We start from the raw sequence: 16,786 nt of genomic DNA on the forward strand, positions 1-16,786 counted from the left end.
TTTTGTAACTGTGGTCCCAGCTGCCTTCAGTTGATTCATCAGTTCCCCCCTTGTGGTTTTGGGATGATTCCTCACCGTTCGCATGATCAGGGACACCCCACGAGGCGAGATCTTGTGTGGAGGCCCAGACCGAGGGAGGTTGGCGGTGGTGTGGTGCTTCTGCCATTTCCTGATAACTGCACCGACAGTTGATCTTTTCTCTCCAAGTTGCTTTCCGATTCTCTTGTAGCCCATCCCAGCCTTGTGCAGATCAACAATCTTGTCCCTGATGTCCGTAGAAAGCTCTTTGGTCTTGCCCATGGTGGTGATGTTGGATGCTGGTTGTTTGGGTGTTGACAGGTGTCTTTTATACAGGTAACAAGGTGAGGCAGGTGTATTTGATGTAGATAATTGGTTGGGATTGGGGCTGTGTCTTAAAGAAAGACTAACTGGCTTGTAGGAGCCAGAATACTTGCTGTTTGGTAGGGGGTCATATGCTTGTTTTTCCTCATCAGATGGTTATCAATTTTAATAAATTCATATGATGTGATTTTCTGGAATTTTCTTTGGGATTCTGTCTTTCACTGTTAGAATGTACATATGATTAAAATTATAGATCGTTGCATTCTTTGTAAGTGGGCAAACATGCAAAATCAGCAAGGGGTCAAATACTTATTTCCCCCACTGTATAACACTCGCCAAGCGGCTAGTCTGACACTCAAAACACATGTGGAAAAACAGTGAGCTGCAGCACGCACCTCCTCTTCCTTCCAAACACTGACTACCCTCCAGGCAGTCAATGGACAGAAGGTTGATACTGTGATGTAGAGACAGAACTCAGTTAAAACTTTATGGATGAAAGATACTTTTGTTACAGATTAATAACTCAAACTCTTGCTCCAGTCTATGTTGTCAAGCTGGTCGGCAACATGTACAGCTCAAACGAAGCCATGTTTGCTTCTCACTGACCTGCACTTCTCTGCTTCTGATTGGCTAGTGGTCCTTAACTAGGAACTGTGCATGTGCAACTCCCAACAAAGATCATTTAGAGGCAAGAAGTATCACTCTGTAGCTCAAGAGCGGAGCGTGCAACAAACAGGGTGAAAAGAGGAGCTGCAGCAATGTGCAGTATGACAAATGGTGTTTTTTGAAAATTAAAACATGTAAACTTGGTCTATTACAACCCCTAAATAAGATTTTGAACCTGACAATGAGCATAATACTACCTCTTAAAAATCACCAGCAACAATAAAAACACCATCAGGTTGGTTTGTAGTCTTTTGTCTTTCTGCTAAATCAAGAGTAAATGTTTTAATACTGCATGTTTGGAGCCATCTCAACAGTTTCAACACTAAGCATTTAGAAAAAACAAAGTAGAGTAAAAATGATGCAGTCAGTCAGTTTTACTTTGAGTGTTTCAGTGTGTGTATTTAATTAGCAATAAAAAACTGCAGCCCATCATGTTGCTAGAGGTACAAATAAAATGTACAAGGGTTATAATTGCATACGGTATCTGGTTCTATGAATACTTCACTGTCTATCCACTGCGAGGCAGGGCCCCCAAAATGATCTTGCTCAGGGCACCCAGATGTACAGGGCCCTTTCAGCATGGTAGAGTGGTACATCATATCAATCATGTTTCTTATACAGAGAGATACAGGGGATATAGTCAATGACAATGTATTAAAATTAATAAGTAATCACATTATTACCTCCTGATCAAGGTCACATGATTCACATGAATAATACAAGTGGTTGGAGATTTATTTCAGCCATGGTTGGAGATCTTTATTGTCTTTCTTATTTGATGCAGCCAAAGTTTTTTCTTCACACTTAAGTGAAACAACAACAGCTTATCACCAAATGAAAAATGAAGTTAGAATAGGATGATGTATGTAATATTATTTATATTAACTGAACTCCAGAAACAGAAATGTTTTAAAGAGTCAGCTTTAAAAAGCCCATTTTCTGTTTGTTTTTGGGTCCCTGTTATATATATATATATATATAAAAATTTAAATAAAATAAATAAATAAAATGGTGTGTGTGTTAAAAAATAAAAATATATATAAAAAAATAAAATAAATAAATGAAACAGTAATGTGTGTGTGTGTGTGTATGTGTGTGTGTGTGTGTGTGTGTGTATGTATGTGTGTGTATATATATATATATATATATATATATATATATATATATTATAGGATAAAAAAAAAAAAGAAGAAAGAAATCAATATCAAATGATCAAAATAATAATAATTTGAAAATCTGTACAATTATTTATCAGTCTGAGGTTCCACTGCTTGTCCTCACTTCATGGCATGAGGAGACATATTTTGCAGCAATTATTACATATTTGCGCATTTCTCCCAGTAAATAGGTGGGTTTCTGTGTGTCTGATATGAATTCAAATTTGGGGTTTATTTGGGAGTGTTTTTGTCATGAGGTTAGTGCAGCTCTGTCTCTACCTGTCCCCTGTCACACTGGGAGCAGAGTCTCTCCTCTTGTGGTAGCCAGCTCTGCCTTTTCAATGGCCAGGCTGTGTTCACTCAGTCTGTATGTTGTCAACATTTTTCTTAATTTGGGACATTTTATTGTACTCAAGTAATTTGCCAGTGTGAATTCTCTTTTTAGGGTCAGATAACATTGGAATTTACTTTTGGTCGTTTCTTTCCAGTATTCAATATATTTTTCTTTCTGCTTGCTGATAATTTGGTTTGGTCTGCTTGAGTTGGTGTTGCTGTCCTGAGGCTGTTGGGGACTTGTTACTGCAGAGAGCCACAGGACCAGCTGGCTGAGGGGACTCTGGTTTCAGCTCCTGGTATGTTAGGGCTTTGTGATGATGTCTGGGGGTTAACTGATTTTAAGTGAATGTAAAATTTAAGTGATCTTTTCTGTATTTTTAGTAGGAGGGGGTATTGGCTGAGCTCTGCTCTGCACAGGTTATTTGATGTCTTTCTCTGCACCTACAGGATGCTCTTACAGAACTCAGTATGGAAAGTTTCTATGATTTTTTTGTCCCATTTGTCAAATTCATTATTAAGTTTTGGCCCCCAGATTTCGCTACTTTTTATTGCATAGAAAGCTCTCCTTGCTTTGTCCCTCAGATCTTTCACAGCCATGTTGAAGTTCCCTGTGTCTCTCTCTCTCTCTCGTTGACTGCCCCTTCACTGCTGTCTCCCTTTTGTTTGTGGATTGCCACAATGGGGGTGGGGGAATGGAAATAGGGCTGTTCTGTTTACAACTATGGAAAGCAAGTAGTCTAAGGCCCCATCCAGACTACTGCATTTTCATTTTTAAACGGAGACCTTTTGCTACGTTTGCACCTCCCGTCCTTACTAAAATGAAGACCTAAAACAGAGAAGTTTGAAAACGCTGCCAACCCCATTTTTTGTATTGAAACTCCGGAGGGAGTTTTAGTGAAGATGGGCAAAAATGGAAGACTTTAGAAACGATGACGGAGACACTCACATTGGGTCTTATAAGGGGGTGGGATGGTGCAGTGGATTAGACACATTCCTTTGGTGTGAGAGTTCCATGTTCGAATCCTGTGAGACACCAGTGTGTCCATGGGCAAGACACTTAACCCCTAGTTGCTCCAGAGGCCTGCGACCTCTGACATATAGCAATTGTAAGTTGCTTTGGATAAAAGCGTCAGCTAAATGAATAAATGTAAATAAGTCATGCAAAGCAGAAACATGATGCTACTGCCAAACTTGCCCAGGGACAAAATTCACCATGACCTGCCCTCAACTGGCACCGACTGATCGCTAAACTCAGGAACCTTAGAAACAAACTTTCTACATAGCAATAGTTTATTTGAGGATTTTCAGTCAGGATTTAGAGCTGATCATAGCACAGAAACAGCACTGGTGAAAATGACTAATGACCTCTTAATTGCGTCAGACAAAGGACTTGTCTCTGTACTGGTTTTATTAGAACTTAGTGCTGCATTTGATACCATCAGATCCTATTACAGAGACTGGAATATTTAATTTGCATTAAAGGAACCGCTCTAAGCTGGTTTAAGTCCTATTTATCAGATCGATTTCAGTTTGTACATGTTAATGATGAGTCCTCCATGCACACCAAAGTTAGTCATGGAGTTCCACAAGGATCTGTGCTCGGACCAATCCTGTTCACTTTATATATGCTTCCTTTAGGCAATATTATCAAGAAACACTCCATATACTTTCATTGTTATGCAGATGATACTCAGTTATATCTATCGATCAAGTCAGATGAAACTCATCAGTTAGCTAAATTTCAAATGTGCCTTCAGGATGTTAAAACTTGGATGACCTGTAATTTTCTAATGTTATACTCAGATAAAACTGAAGTTATTGTTCTGGGGCCCAAGCACCTCCGTGACACATTATCTAAAGATATAGTTTCCCTTGATGGCATCGCCCTGGCCCCCAGCACCACTGTGAGGAATCTTGGAGTTATCTTTGATCAGGACATGTCGTTTAAGTCTCACATTAAGCAAATTTCAAGGACTGCCTTTTTTCACCTACGTAATATTGCAAAAATCAGGAACATCCCGTCTAAAAATGATGCAGAAAAACTAGTCCATGCATTTGTTACATCTAGGCTGGACTACTGCAATTCTTTATTATCAGGCTGCTCGAAAAAGTCCATTAAGACTCTTTCAATTTAAAATCATTCTTCTTACCTACAAAGCTCTTAATGGTCAGGCACCATCTTATCTTAAAGAGCTCATAGTACCTTACTACCCCACCAGAGCACTGTGCTCACAGAATGCAGGGTTACTTGTCATTCCTAGAGTCTCCAAAAGTAGAACGGGAGCCAGAGCGTTCAGCTATAAAGCTCCTGTGGATCCAGGTTCCAGTTTGGGTTCAGGAGGCAGACACCATCTCCACATTTAAAAGTAAGCTCAAGACTTTCCTCTTTGATAAAGCTTATAGTTAGGGCTGGCTCAGGTGAGTCCTGAACCATCCCTTAGTTATGCTGCTACAGGCCTAGACTGCCGACAAACTGTTCGACCTGTCGGACTTTTAGCATGGCACTACCACTGCCTATAACTGCACTCCCTGGAGAGATATTGTCTCATTTTTGGAAAAAGCGATCTCAGAAAGAAGCAGACAGTTTTGCAGTAGCATTGTGCATTTGAAGGTTGTATTCAGGCTGTCAAACTGACGTGAAAAAAATAAAGACAGAAGCTAAAGCCTACCAATCACTGAGTAAAAGTGAACCACCATATTATTATTGACTGTTGAGAAAGAGGACAACGATATTAAGGATCACCAGAGTGGCTGAAGTTAACGTGTGGATTTATGGTGAAGTTTTTTCTCTTAGTTTCGTTTTGCACAGGTCTCATCTATACAGTCCCAAATAGGTTCTGTAATGATCAGAACCTGTTAATGAGTAAGTAAAAGTAAAAGTTAAGTAATGAACAGCAGATTACAGGGCGGGGAGGTTTTGACAAAGGTGTGATTAAATGATTAATAACACAACTAACAACTAATTATGATTAAATGATGACATTATTCTCTTAAAAATCATTCAGGAGATATCAGATTGCACAGATGTGCGTGGTAGATGCAAAAAGTTTTGAACATTCAGTCCAGGAGTTTCTAATGGAATTAAAAATGAATTCATCCTTGAGGTGAAAGGGTGCCATATTTAAAGAACTTCCCCAAACAAGGATACAACGAAGAGGGAAGACTATATAATGAAAGAAAAAGAAATACAGAATGCTTGAAAGCCATACACCTACTGAATTATATTCTGGTATATTTTATATTTTAAATTGTCACCTGCTGCCTGAGTTTTATGTTTCTGCTGGCATAGCGTAGATAAAAAACATTTCCTCCATCAATTGATGCAGAAAAGGCAGGAAATGCTGCAGAAATATTCACCAGAATGCAGGAAATTAAGTGTTTAATGCTAAGAATTTGCTGGGGCAGGACCCCCACACCGCCCTCTAAACAAGTGGCTCCTCCAAAGGACTGCAGGTACACATGACATTTAAACCTCGCGGGAGCAAGGCGGCTGCAGTTGCTTTTCTCCAGCTGCACAAAGTTGGAACCACACTTTTGTCTAGTCTCACGGCATTTTCCTTGCAATTGCTGCGAGATCAGTCATTGATTTCAGCTCACAGTAAGCTCACGCAGGTAGAATGTGTCCGACTTTACGGCGCCGTTTTTATACCCCCCCCCCCTGCAGTCACCTGCAGCTCAAGTTAAACTGATGATACACGGAGCAACTTTTAGAGCAATCGTGCAGGGCAACGTTGCCATCAATGGAATGAGTAAAGATTACTACCGTAATCCCTTTCCCCCACCACTCCGCCGCTATCCGTTCAAACCATAGTCAGGCTTGCCACCAGCAACACTGGCCAGCAACATTGCTCCAAAAGTTGCCCCGTGTATCATCAGACTATCAAGTCGGCGAAAGTTAGCCGCCGTCATCTTGAACGCACCTAATAACATTATCATTACAGTGACTTCCTGAGGAGGGCAGTAATACACCTAGGAGCGTCTAAAGTGCCGTAAATTCATATTAAGAAGAAGAAGAAGAAGAACAGCGCATGCTCGAATTCAAGGTGAGTGTAACGTTAGCTGGAATAATTTAGTGTTGTGCTGAACCTAGCTCTCAGTGAGCTCGGTCGCAGTAATGAAACATTACGCTATCAGTTAGAAGTGGACTGTTTGTATTTGGGTGTTCTGTCTACTGCTGCAAATGGATGCTAAATACCGCTGCTATATATATATATATATATATATATATTGAACTCTGCAGGTAAGTTCGTGTTTTGCTAATTCGTAGCTTATGCCCAGTCCCAGGCTGCATCCGAAAAGTAAAAAAAAAAATCTCCATTCCTAACCACCTTTCCTTGACCTCGATGGAAAACGTCATGAGATCAAGGAAAGATGTGAAGCAGAATTCTTAAGGAGATAAGAAAAGAGGACCGCGGGGCTCAGAGAATCCGACTGCTCTTTTCTAGGCGACGTAATTATGCGACGGCGGATGTTACTGCCGTGACCTGCCGTGATAAAACTACAATATTACGAAGATGGACTACAAAAAGCGCATCTTTGACACTGCGCCCCATGTTGTTGTAATGCAGGCCATCTAAAGGTGGACAACACTGGGGCGGCTGTGGCTCAGGAGGTAGAGCGGGTTGGCTGTTAATCAGGAGGTCGGCGGTTCGATCCCTGGCTCCCTGGTTGCGTGTCGAAGTGTCCTTGGGCAAGATACTGAACCCCGATTTGCGGCTATTCCGCCAGTGTATGAATGAGTGTGAATGTTAGTTTCTGTTTGAGCACTTAGGCTCAGTGTATGAATGTGTGTGACTGGTGAATGCAGATGTAGTGTAAAAGCGCTTTGAGTGGTCGAAAAGACTAGAAAGGCGCTATACAAGTACGGAGCATTTACATTTACATTCACTGTGGAATATATTACTTAATAACCAAGATAGCAAAAAGGCAGAATAAGGTCACTAAATAATGGACAGGGTTGTCACATTGAGAATGCTCACGCTCACCCTCCTGCCCACCTATAGGCCTATTTATCAATATGAATCCCAATTGCATGTAAATACATGTAAATACAGTGTTTCCCACAGAATGACAGCGTAACTGTGCCGAGAGAGAATATATTCACTTTGCATACGATTTTACTCATTTTAAATCGTAACATAATAAATGGAAAATAAGCGTTGAAATAAATCAGTGTGTAGGAAACGCCTACTGTAGAGGTCATCCAGTTGGATGTTTGCCTTTATTAAGGCGAGATGTCAGCATCTGTGACTGAAGTATTAATTTGCTGAAGGCTGCAGTACATAAGGTGAGGCTACATGCTGCAACATTATCCTCACTTTGATCACGTTACAAGACTAGTAACAGCTTGCATGGGTCTCAGTTATTGTTGACAGTTTAAGATGTATGCATATTAGCAAGTTTTGGGATAAGAGAGAAAAGGCTTTATAGCCAATGGTAACTTACATGGTGATCAACCTCCTTTATCCATCATGGCTGGTGATTGATTTTTTTTTTTACTGTAGAAAACACGTTATGGCTTATTTTAACAACCCGAGACATAAAATGGTGTTGAAACAGTATTGGATAACAAAGAAGCCAAAATAAAGAAGGTAATTGTGAGTCTTATTAAAGACCCTCACAGACCCTCACATTGGGATTGGGCCTTAGCCTTACGTGAACTCACTTGTTAACTTTTCCATTGTTATGCCGTCAGATCTGATGACGTTAAAGTCCAGACTTTCAGCTGTGTGTGCATGTGAATTATTCAATTCGTAATAATAATTCAATCAAAAATTGTATTGTGAACATACAGAAACAGCTGGTTAACGTTAATGTACGTTAGAGCCTTTGCCTGGAATTATGTAAAGTCCCTGTCGCTAAAAACTCTGTTTTCTTGTTCTCTCTCTCTCTCTCTCTGTGTCTCTCTCTCTCTCTAGGTTGAGAGTCTAACATTGTGTCAGAACAGACGTGTGTGGAAATAATTCTTCATCATCTACTCCTACACATACAACTGGACACTGCAAGGAAACAGATGGCCGGTGTAAGTCAAGTGTGTTTGCAGAAAGAGACAGAGCGATAGGATGACATAGCAGTATTTCCACTAGGATGGAGTTGTAGCAGTGAAGGTGAAGCAAAAGTCTTTTTGTGCACTTTCAAAGTTCGCCATGCTTTATATGTGGATATAAAACACCAATACAACATGTTGTTGCAAACACATTTGGGTGGGGGGTTTGGGTCGTATGCCAAGAAATGTCATGTTTGCCTATAAAACAAAAAAAAAGTCATTTAGTTTTGATGCTGGATTTTACATTGCTGGCACAGGAACAAGCCTTTTTGGGCTTCACCACCTTCTAACGGCGGGAAACCCTGTTAGTATGACCTCAGAGTCAATATACATTATTCATGTTAGCCCTTTGTCTTAATTTACTTACTTTACAACTTTTGACATTTACCTGCCGAAATTAATATTAAAAATAGGCAACATTAGAACCACCTTCCTTCTGTATGATTACCAAGCACTTCATTTCGACATTAAAAGCCCAAAGAAATGTTTCTTCAGTTTAAAAAGACTAGTTTGCATCACCGACTTGCTTTATTAATCTCAACTCCTCCACAGTCAGCACCGTCCTTTCTTTTTCTACCCACAAGAAAACTAAAATATGATTTAACTATCAGGATTTCAGCAGACATTTATTAACACACTGTATCCTACACTCACTGGCCACTTTATTAGGTACAGTTGGTCAATTGCTTGTTACCACAAATAGCTATTCAGCTAATCACTGGCAGCAACATATTTAGGCATGTAGACGTGTTTGACAACTTGCTGAAGTTCAAAGCGAGCATCAGAATGGGGAAGAAAGGAGATTTAAGTGACTTTGAACGTGGCATGGTTGTTGTTGCCAGACGGGCTGGTCTGAGAATTTCAGAAACTGCTGATCTACTGGGATTTACACACACAACCATCTCTAGGGTTTACTGAGAATGGTCTGAAAAAGAGAAAATATCCAGTGAGCAGCAGTTGTGAACGAAACTGCTTTGTTGATGTCAGAGGAGAATGGGCTGTCTGGTTCCAGATGACAGGAAGGCAACAGTAACTCAAATAACCACTCATTACAATCAAGGTATGCAGAATACCATCTCTGAATGCACAATACGTCCAACCTTGAAGCAGATGGGCTACAGCAGCAGAAGACCACACCGGGGGCCACTCCTGTCAGCTAAGAACAGGAAACTGAGTCTACAATTCACACAGGCTCATCAAAACTGGACAATAGAAGATTGGAAAAACGTTGCCTGGTCTGATGAGTCTCTATTTCAGCTGCAGCATTCAGATGGTAGGGTCAGAATTTGGCGTAAACAACTTTAAAAGCATGAATACATCCTCCCTTGTATCAGCGGTTCAGGCTGGTGGTGGTGGTGTAATGGTGTGGGGGATATTTTCTTGGCACACTTTGGGCCCCTTAGTACCAAGTGAGCATCGTTTAAACGCGACAGCCTACCTGAGTATTGTTGCTGACCATGTCCATCCCTTTTGACCACAGTGTACTAGGGCTGAATGATAAATTAATTAATGTGATTAATGATTAATTAATTTAATGATTTAAAAGAACGTGGTTAGCTAATCGTGAAGACGGCGATTAAAGTGTATGCTAATTATACAGCGCAACTGACCGCTTTTAAACAGACCGCTTTTTAAAAACTGGAGGAAAACGTGGAATAATTGCATCAGTCGAACCGACACTGGCAGCTGCTGCCGCGATTTTGTCCGGCGTCAACTCTTGCCTGTCTGATTTTGCTGACTTGTTCAGATTTTGTTGATTTGTTCGGGAGTCCTTGATTTTTGTGCTTCTATCATAGTTAAGTAGGCTATGTAGATAAATTGTCAGTTTTTGTCAGTTTTAACTGTTTATTGTTGACATACGACCGGGAGTCTGCACAGGGTGTTTTATTTTGAAAATCAGCTAGATTCTCTATGCCGTTCTGTGTCTGACTTCCTGCCTGGTTCATCTGCTCTGTTCTTGCTTGACACTGCTTCTGTCAAAAATAGACTGGCAGTAAATATAAAACTTTAGGTAAAGTTTTTGTTTTTTTAAACGCAAATTGGATCGCAATATCTGGCAGAAAAATCACAATTAGATTTTTCTCCCCAAATCATTCCCTATCATGCCCTATAGTGTACCCATCTTCTGATGGCTACATCCAGCAGGATAATGCACCATGTCACAAAACTCAAATCATCTCAAACTAGTTTCTTGAACATGACAGTGAGTTCCCTGTACTCTAATGACTTCCACAGTCACCAGATCTCAATCCAACAGAGCACCTTTGGGATGTGGTGGAACGGTAGATTGGCGTCATGAATGTGCAGCTGGCAAATCTGCAACTGTGTGATGCTGTCATGTCAATATGGACGAAAGTCTCTAGCACCTTGTTGAAAGTATGCCACGAAGAATTTAGGCAGAATGGAAGAAGGGTATCCAACCGGTACTAGCAAGGTGTACCTAATAAAGTGGCTGGTGAGTGTATTTCCACCATAAATTGATGCAGAAATAAATCCCCAGAATGCAGGAAATTAATTGTTTAATGCTCAAAATATTCATTAAATTTAGGTAGGTACATTTATTGTCACAATACAACAGGTTGTAATGAAACTGAGTTCATCTTCATCAGGGAGCAGTGCTCAGGATGAATTAGAGTTTAAGAGTCTGATAGCTTGGGGGGGAAAAGGCTGCTCTGCAGTCTTGGGCTCTGTGTAGGCACCTCACCTCACCCGATATCACTGATGCTCAGGAGATGGGTACCAATGATCTTCTGAGCAGTTTTAATCACACGCTGCAGAGCCCTCGGGTCCTGGGCCATGCACATCCCATGTTAGTGATGTTTCCAGTCAGGATGCTTTCTGTTTCTCCTCTGTAAAAGCTGACAAGAATTTGGCGTGGGAATTTGGCCTTCTTAAGCTTCCTCAAGAAATACAGTCGTTTCTGAGCTTTCTTTACCAGTGTGGAGATGTGAGGCGACCATGTCAGGTTCTCTGTGATGCTGATTACCAGGAACCTGAAACTGTTCACCTGCTCCACCTCAGTGTGTCTTTATCTCCTTTTTCCTGAAATCAGTGATAAAGGGCCTCATGTATTAAGGCTACCTACGCACAAAAAGTTTAGGTACGCTGGTTCTCACGAACACATGGGATGTATAAAAATGAACGTGATATGAGAATGTGCGGACACTCCACAAACTTTTGTCTGGCTCCGTCGGTGATCTCCAAAGTGCCAAAACTCACCAAATTTTTCAAAATAGCGTTTCCACTGCAGTTACTGTGTGTCAATGAAGTAGTCAATCAAAAACCATGTAGTGGTTTAATATCAGGAGGAATAGATAATGTCTCACATATTTAATTTCACTTCGCACGTTGTCACTTCAACATTCAAATCAGCAGTGTTATTTGTGCTCACCTAGTTGCCATAACTATTCCATATAGCACCATTCAGTTTTGGTAATAAAACAAGCCAAGTGCCAACTCGGATTTAAAATCAATGTCCGCTAAATATTTCATCACCCTCCCCGGAGCGCAGAGGAGAGTGTGGCCACGGACATTCACGGTCAGTTATGGACCTGCAGCCTAAAGCCAGGATAATGTCAGGTGGCAGGATGCCAGCTGCCTTTCTCCTATATTATATATATTATACGTATATATTATACGTGAATTTAGCTTCTGAGTCCTTTTCAGATTGCACTGCAGTGAACAGACTGTGCTGTCAGGCGAACAGAGCACACTGAGACGCGCGGTGGCGCACAAACAGATCTGCATTACCACCTCAACTCAGCAGGCACATCTTCAGCACCTGTACATATGGACTGTGTAAATTATAAAGCTGGAGCTCTGCCGATGTGGCTGTAAATTTGCCATGGGCTTCGGACGCAGCACAAACGTGTTAATCATCACTTCCTGTGCCCCCTTTGTGGCGCTACATAGCACTTAGCACTACGAGTGTAACTGATCATGTAGATGTGTTCGGGGCGGGACAGTTATCAAGCACGTAAAGTTTGGTGCAGATGTGAGCATGTGCACTGAAGTTAAAACAACTTCCTCTTTCATGGCGAATCATTGATTTTGGACGCCAGGCGCACGCCATTTCACGAAAATCCACTGTTTGTACAACTTTTAATCATCAAGGGCTTTAGAGTAGACCGGGAAAATCTGAAGTCGGTCAGACTAACTCGCTAGGAGGAGTTTGTTAAAGTACGGAGCCTGTAAATGATCCAAAAATAACCATAAAATTCAACATGGCCGACTTCCTGGTTTAGAGCGTCGGTCTAAGAGGCTTTTTTGTGCGTCTGGACATGATACACGTACTGCAGAAATTTCGTACACGTAAGTGAAACTTTGTCCAGGGCTGCTCTGTAGGGGGCGCTAGCGAGCCATTTTGCCACGCCCAAATTTTTGTAAAACCCATAAAATACGAAATTTTTTACCACTCCTGAATTTTGTGCAGTTTGGTGAGTTTTTGTGTATGTTTAGACCCCAAAATTGAGGTTACTTTGCAGAAAATAGAAAAAAAAAGAAAAATTAATAAACCCTTCAGTTTCAATAGGGACCTCGCACGGTTCGTGCTCGGGCTCTAAAAATGTGTTCGTCTGTCTAACCTCCATCTTCAAAAGATCTTCTAGAGTGGGGGAGACCAATGACTTAAGTCATCATTTTGACGAGGTGTGAAGTACTGAGTCTGCCTGCTGTAAACATGTAAATACTGCGTGACACTCGTGCATAATGCTGCACGGTTGCTCTGTGGCTCTGCAGAGGAAAATGCGAGTGGAAGGGTTAGAGAGTCTCCATAAAGATTTCCTGGCCCATGATGATGACTGGCTAATACTTCGATTTCGATTCCAGACTTTTTTGGTACAGGAACGATGGTGGCTGTCTTGAAGCAGGTGGGAACCCTCTACTGAGACAGTGAGTTGTTGAAAATGTCAGTAATAACATCAACTAGCTGATTGGTACGAGTTTTAGTACACAGCCAGGAATGTTATCAAGCCCAGCAGCTTTACTCATATTGACTCTCAGCAGGATTCGCCTCACATCTGCTATGGATACTGACAGTGGCCGGCCCACTGGAGGTGGAGTTGACTTTACAGCTGGCTCATATGGTTCCTAAGTTGTGTTAAAATATTGTCCCATCCCAAGAAACATACACTGGCAGAGGAGGAGTGAGATGACACGGTGAGCGTTTGTGTAATCTCGTGAGACTTGGTGCAATTCAAACATGGCAGCACGCAGCTAAACAAACATTTCAATAAACAAACAATCCGCCAATTTTAAGCGAATTAACAAATAAGAGCAGTCAAATCGCACTGGAGGACCTCGAGGACGAGTGTTTGGAGGACCTTGAAGTTTACATTGACCAGTGTTTTCATCGAGTGGTCATGGGGAAATCAAAAAGAAACCGCACTGAAGACTCACCTGGAGCATCACCTGGAGCAGTCTCCTCACAAGGTGCAGATTTCACAGAGATCCTGGATTCAATAGACAAGAAATTGTCTAGCTTTGATGCCCGATGATCTCTGGTGGAAGTACTTCACAAAGAGTTTCAGGCTCTGCGGGAATCCCTGGAGTTCAGCCAGAAAAAGGTGGTTGAGCTCGCGGCGGAAAACAAGGTCCTCAAAGGTTCGGTTAAATCCCTCACGGAGGGAATGACGCGGCTCTCGGCAGACAATAAAAACATTAGAGAAGCAATCATCGATCTCCAGGCTCGTAGTATGCGGGATAATCTGGTCATTTCGGGTATCCCGGAGCAGGCGGATGAAGCCCCAGAGGAGACCGTTAAAAGCTTCATCCAAAATCAACTGAAGCTCCCGGCCGAGACCGTGAAGAACATCACCTTCCACCGGGTGCACCGCCTGGGAGGACGGCGACAGGAGAACCAGAGGCCCAGGCCCATCGTCGCGAAGTTTGAACACTTCAAGCAGAAGTAACTGGTTAAAGGCCGCGGCAGGGAGCTGAGAGGGACCAACTTCAGCGTTAATGACCAGTTTCCCCGGGAGATCCTGGACCGACGCCGAGTCCTGTTCCCGATAAGAAAGAAACTTATTGGAGAAGGATCACGGGCTGTCATCGCGGTGGATAAACTTTACGTTGATGGCCAGCTGTACCGTAGCGGGTTTGCCGTTAATCGGAAGGTCGGCGGTTCAATCCCTGGCTCCCCCTGGTTGCGTGTCGAAGTGTCCTTGGGCAAGATACTGAACCCCGATTTGCCCCTGGCGGCTGTTCCGAGTGTGAATGTTAGTTTCCGTTTGAGCACTTAGGCTCAGTGTATGAATGTGTGTGACTGGTGAATGCAGATGTAGTGTAAAAGCGCTTTGAGTGGTCGAAAAAGACTAGAGAGGCGCTATACAAGTACGGAGCATTTACATTTTACTGTGGTTATCTGACTAGACTGTCCGATAATGTTTTGTGTATTTTCCTCTGTTTTTGTTTCACTGCTCTTTGTTTCACTCTTCCTCCGCCGTCTACACGTCGATCAGCTGCGCAATTTTCATACTGTTTAATTCACAAACAGTCGGGCACACCGCTAGCACACACACGCAGGCGCATACAACATGAACACATAGGCACACACATACAAGCGCATACAACACACACAATGATACAACACGCACACTGCACACACTAGCCTTCACCACATCCCTTAGTTGAATGATGACCTCACTTATAATCACCTCTTGGAATGTATGCGGAGTTGGTTCAAGGGAAAAGAGATTAAAAATTTTTAACCATCTAAATAATCTGCAAGCAGACATTATCCTACTACAGGAGACTCATTTACCCAAGACAGCAGATAAACTAACCTCACCACAGTTTCCTCACTCATACTCAGCCTGTTACAACTCAAAACAAAGGGGTGTCACCATTATGATAAATAGAAAAACACACTTCAATCATAATACCACTACTATTGATCCAGAGGGTCGATTCATTATTGTTAACATTTCGATTCAAAATACTCCTTTATGCATTGCTAACATCTATGGCCCAAATGTTGACGACCCCTCCTTTTTTCATGCTTTCTTCAACTCACTCTCTGCTCACTCAGACACAGCTCTTCTATTAGGAGGGGACTTCAACATGGTATGTAATCCAGCAGTTGACAGGCTCAGTACGGCAGGTGGTCACCGTATTTGGAAATCAACAGACATCCTTAAACAATACATGAGCGATTTTGGTCTTTGCGAGGTTTGGCATTCTCACCACCCCACTCTTAGAGAATATACCTTCTTTTCACCAGTCCACCACTCATATTCTCGCCTTGACTATTTTTTGGTTAGCAGCTCAATTATGACAGACATTTCCAACACTCAGATTCACCCTATCACTATCAGTGATCATGCACCAGTTTCTATCACTCTTACTAAAAAAAGGGTCACACGGCCAACTAGAAGTTGGAGATTTAATGCATCATTGCTTAAAGACCTAGATTTTATAAGTTACTTCAAAAAGGAGTGGGCAATATATATGGAAACTAATGACCTGCCAGGAACCTCGCCGTGTCTTCTTTGGGAGGCAGCAAAAGCAGTCATGAGAGGTAAAATAATCTCCTATTCATCATACAAAAAAAAGAAAGAGAGATCTTGTGAATTAGAGAGAACAAAAAATAAAAACATTAGAAACTACCCTTGCTACCTCCCCACAGGAACACATGCTGAATGATCTGAGGAAATCAAAACTTGAATTAAATGAAATTATTAATAAAAAGACCCAATTTCAGTTGCGCCCACATTCTATAGGATGGTTATGCAAATTAGGGGTACTTGCATGTTGCCTCCAACAATGAATTCTGCTAATATCAGCCTGCTCCTTAAACCAGACAAAGACCCCACACTCCCGTCCAGTTATCGCCCAATATCACTTATTAACGCAGATCTTAAAATCATCTGCAAAACCCTAGCAAGACGGCTAGAGAAGGTCACTCCTGGTATAATACACTCTGACCAAACAGGATTTATTAAGGGCAGGCACTCCACCAACAATACACGCAGGCTACTTAACGTAATAGACTATGCCACTATTCATAACCTGGAAACTACAGTTGTTTCTTTAGATGCAGAAAAAGCATTTGACAGAGTAAATTGGAAATTTCTATTCGCTACTTTATTAGGGCCCGAGCACGACCGTGTGAGGTCCCTATTGAATTTGCTAAGATTATTAGGGCCCGAGCACGACCGTGTGAGGTCCCTATTGAATTTGCTCGGATTATTAGGGCCCGAGCACGACCGTGTGAGGTCCCTATTGAATCTGCTCGGATTAT

At 41.8% G+C, this 16,786-nt stretch overlaps 1 protein-coding gene across 2 annotated transcripts in view; it reads left to right on the forward strand.

Annotated features, from left to right (window-relative positions):
* The first annotated feature begins 6,500 nt into the window (after positions 1-6,500).
* The window catches only part of mmadhcb (metabolism of cobalamin associated Db), a 30,288-nt gene continuing 20,002 nt past the window's right edge, over positions 6,501-16,786 (forward strand). Inside the window, exons 1-2 of one of the 2 annotated variants that reach the window (XM_046055095.1) lie at positions 6,501-6,544; positions 8,420-8,523. In XM_046055095.1, the coding sequence (XP_045911051.1) occupies positions 8,515-8,523 (9 nt within the window). In that variant the 5' untranslated portion in view covers positions 6,501-6,544; positions 8,420-8,514. Of the gene's footprint in view, positions 6,545-6,569; positions 6,742-8,419; positions 8,524-16,786 lie in introns of those variants that run through there. The other variant, XM_046055094.1, reaches the window with a different exon arrangement.

Source organism: Micropterus dolomieu, linkage group LG07 (assembly GCF_021292245.1).
Source record: "Micropterus dolomieu isolate WLL.071019.BEF.003 ecotype Adirondacks linkage group LG07, ASM2129224v1, whole genome shotgun sequence".
Lineage (NCBI taxonomy): Eukaryota > Metazoa > Chordata > Actinopteri > Centrarchiformes > Centrarchidae > Micropterus > Micropterus dolomieu.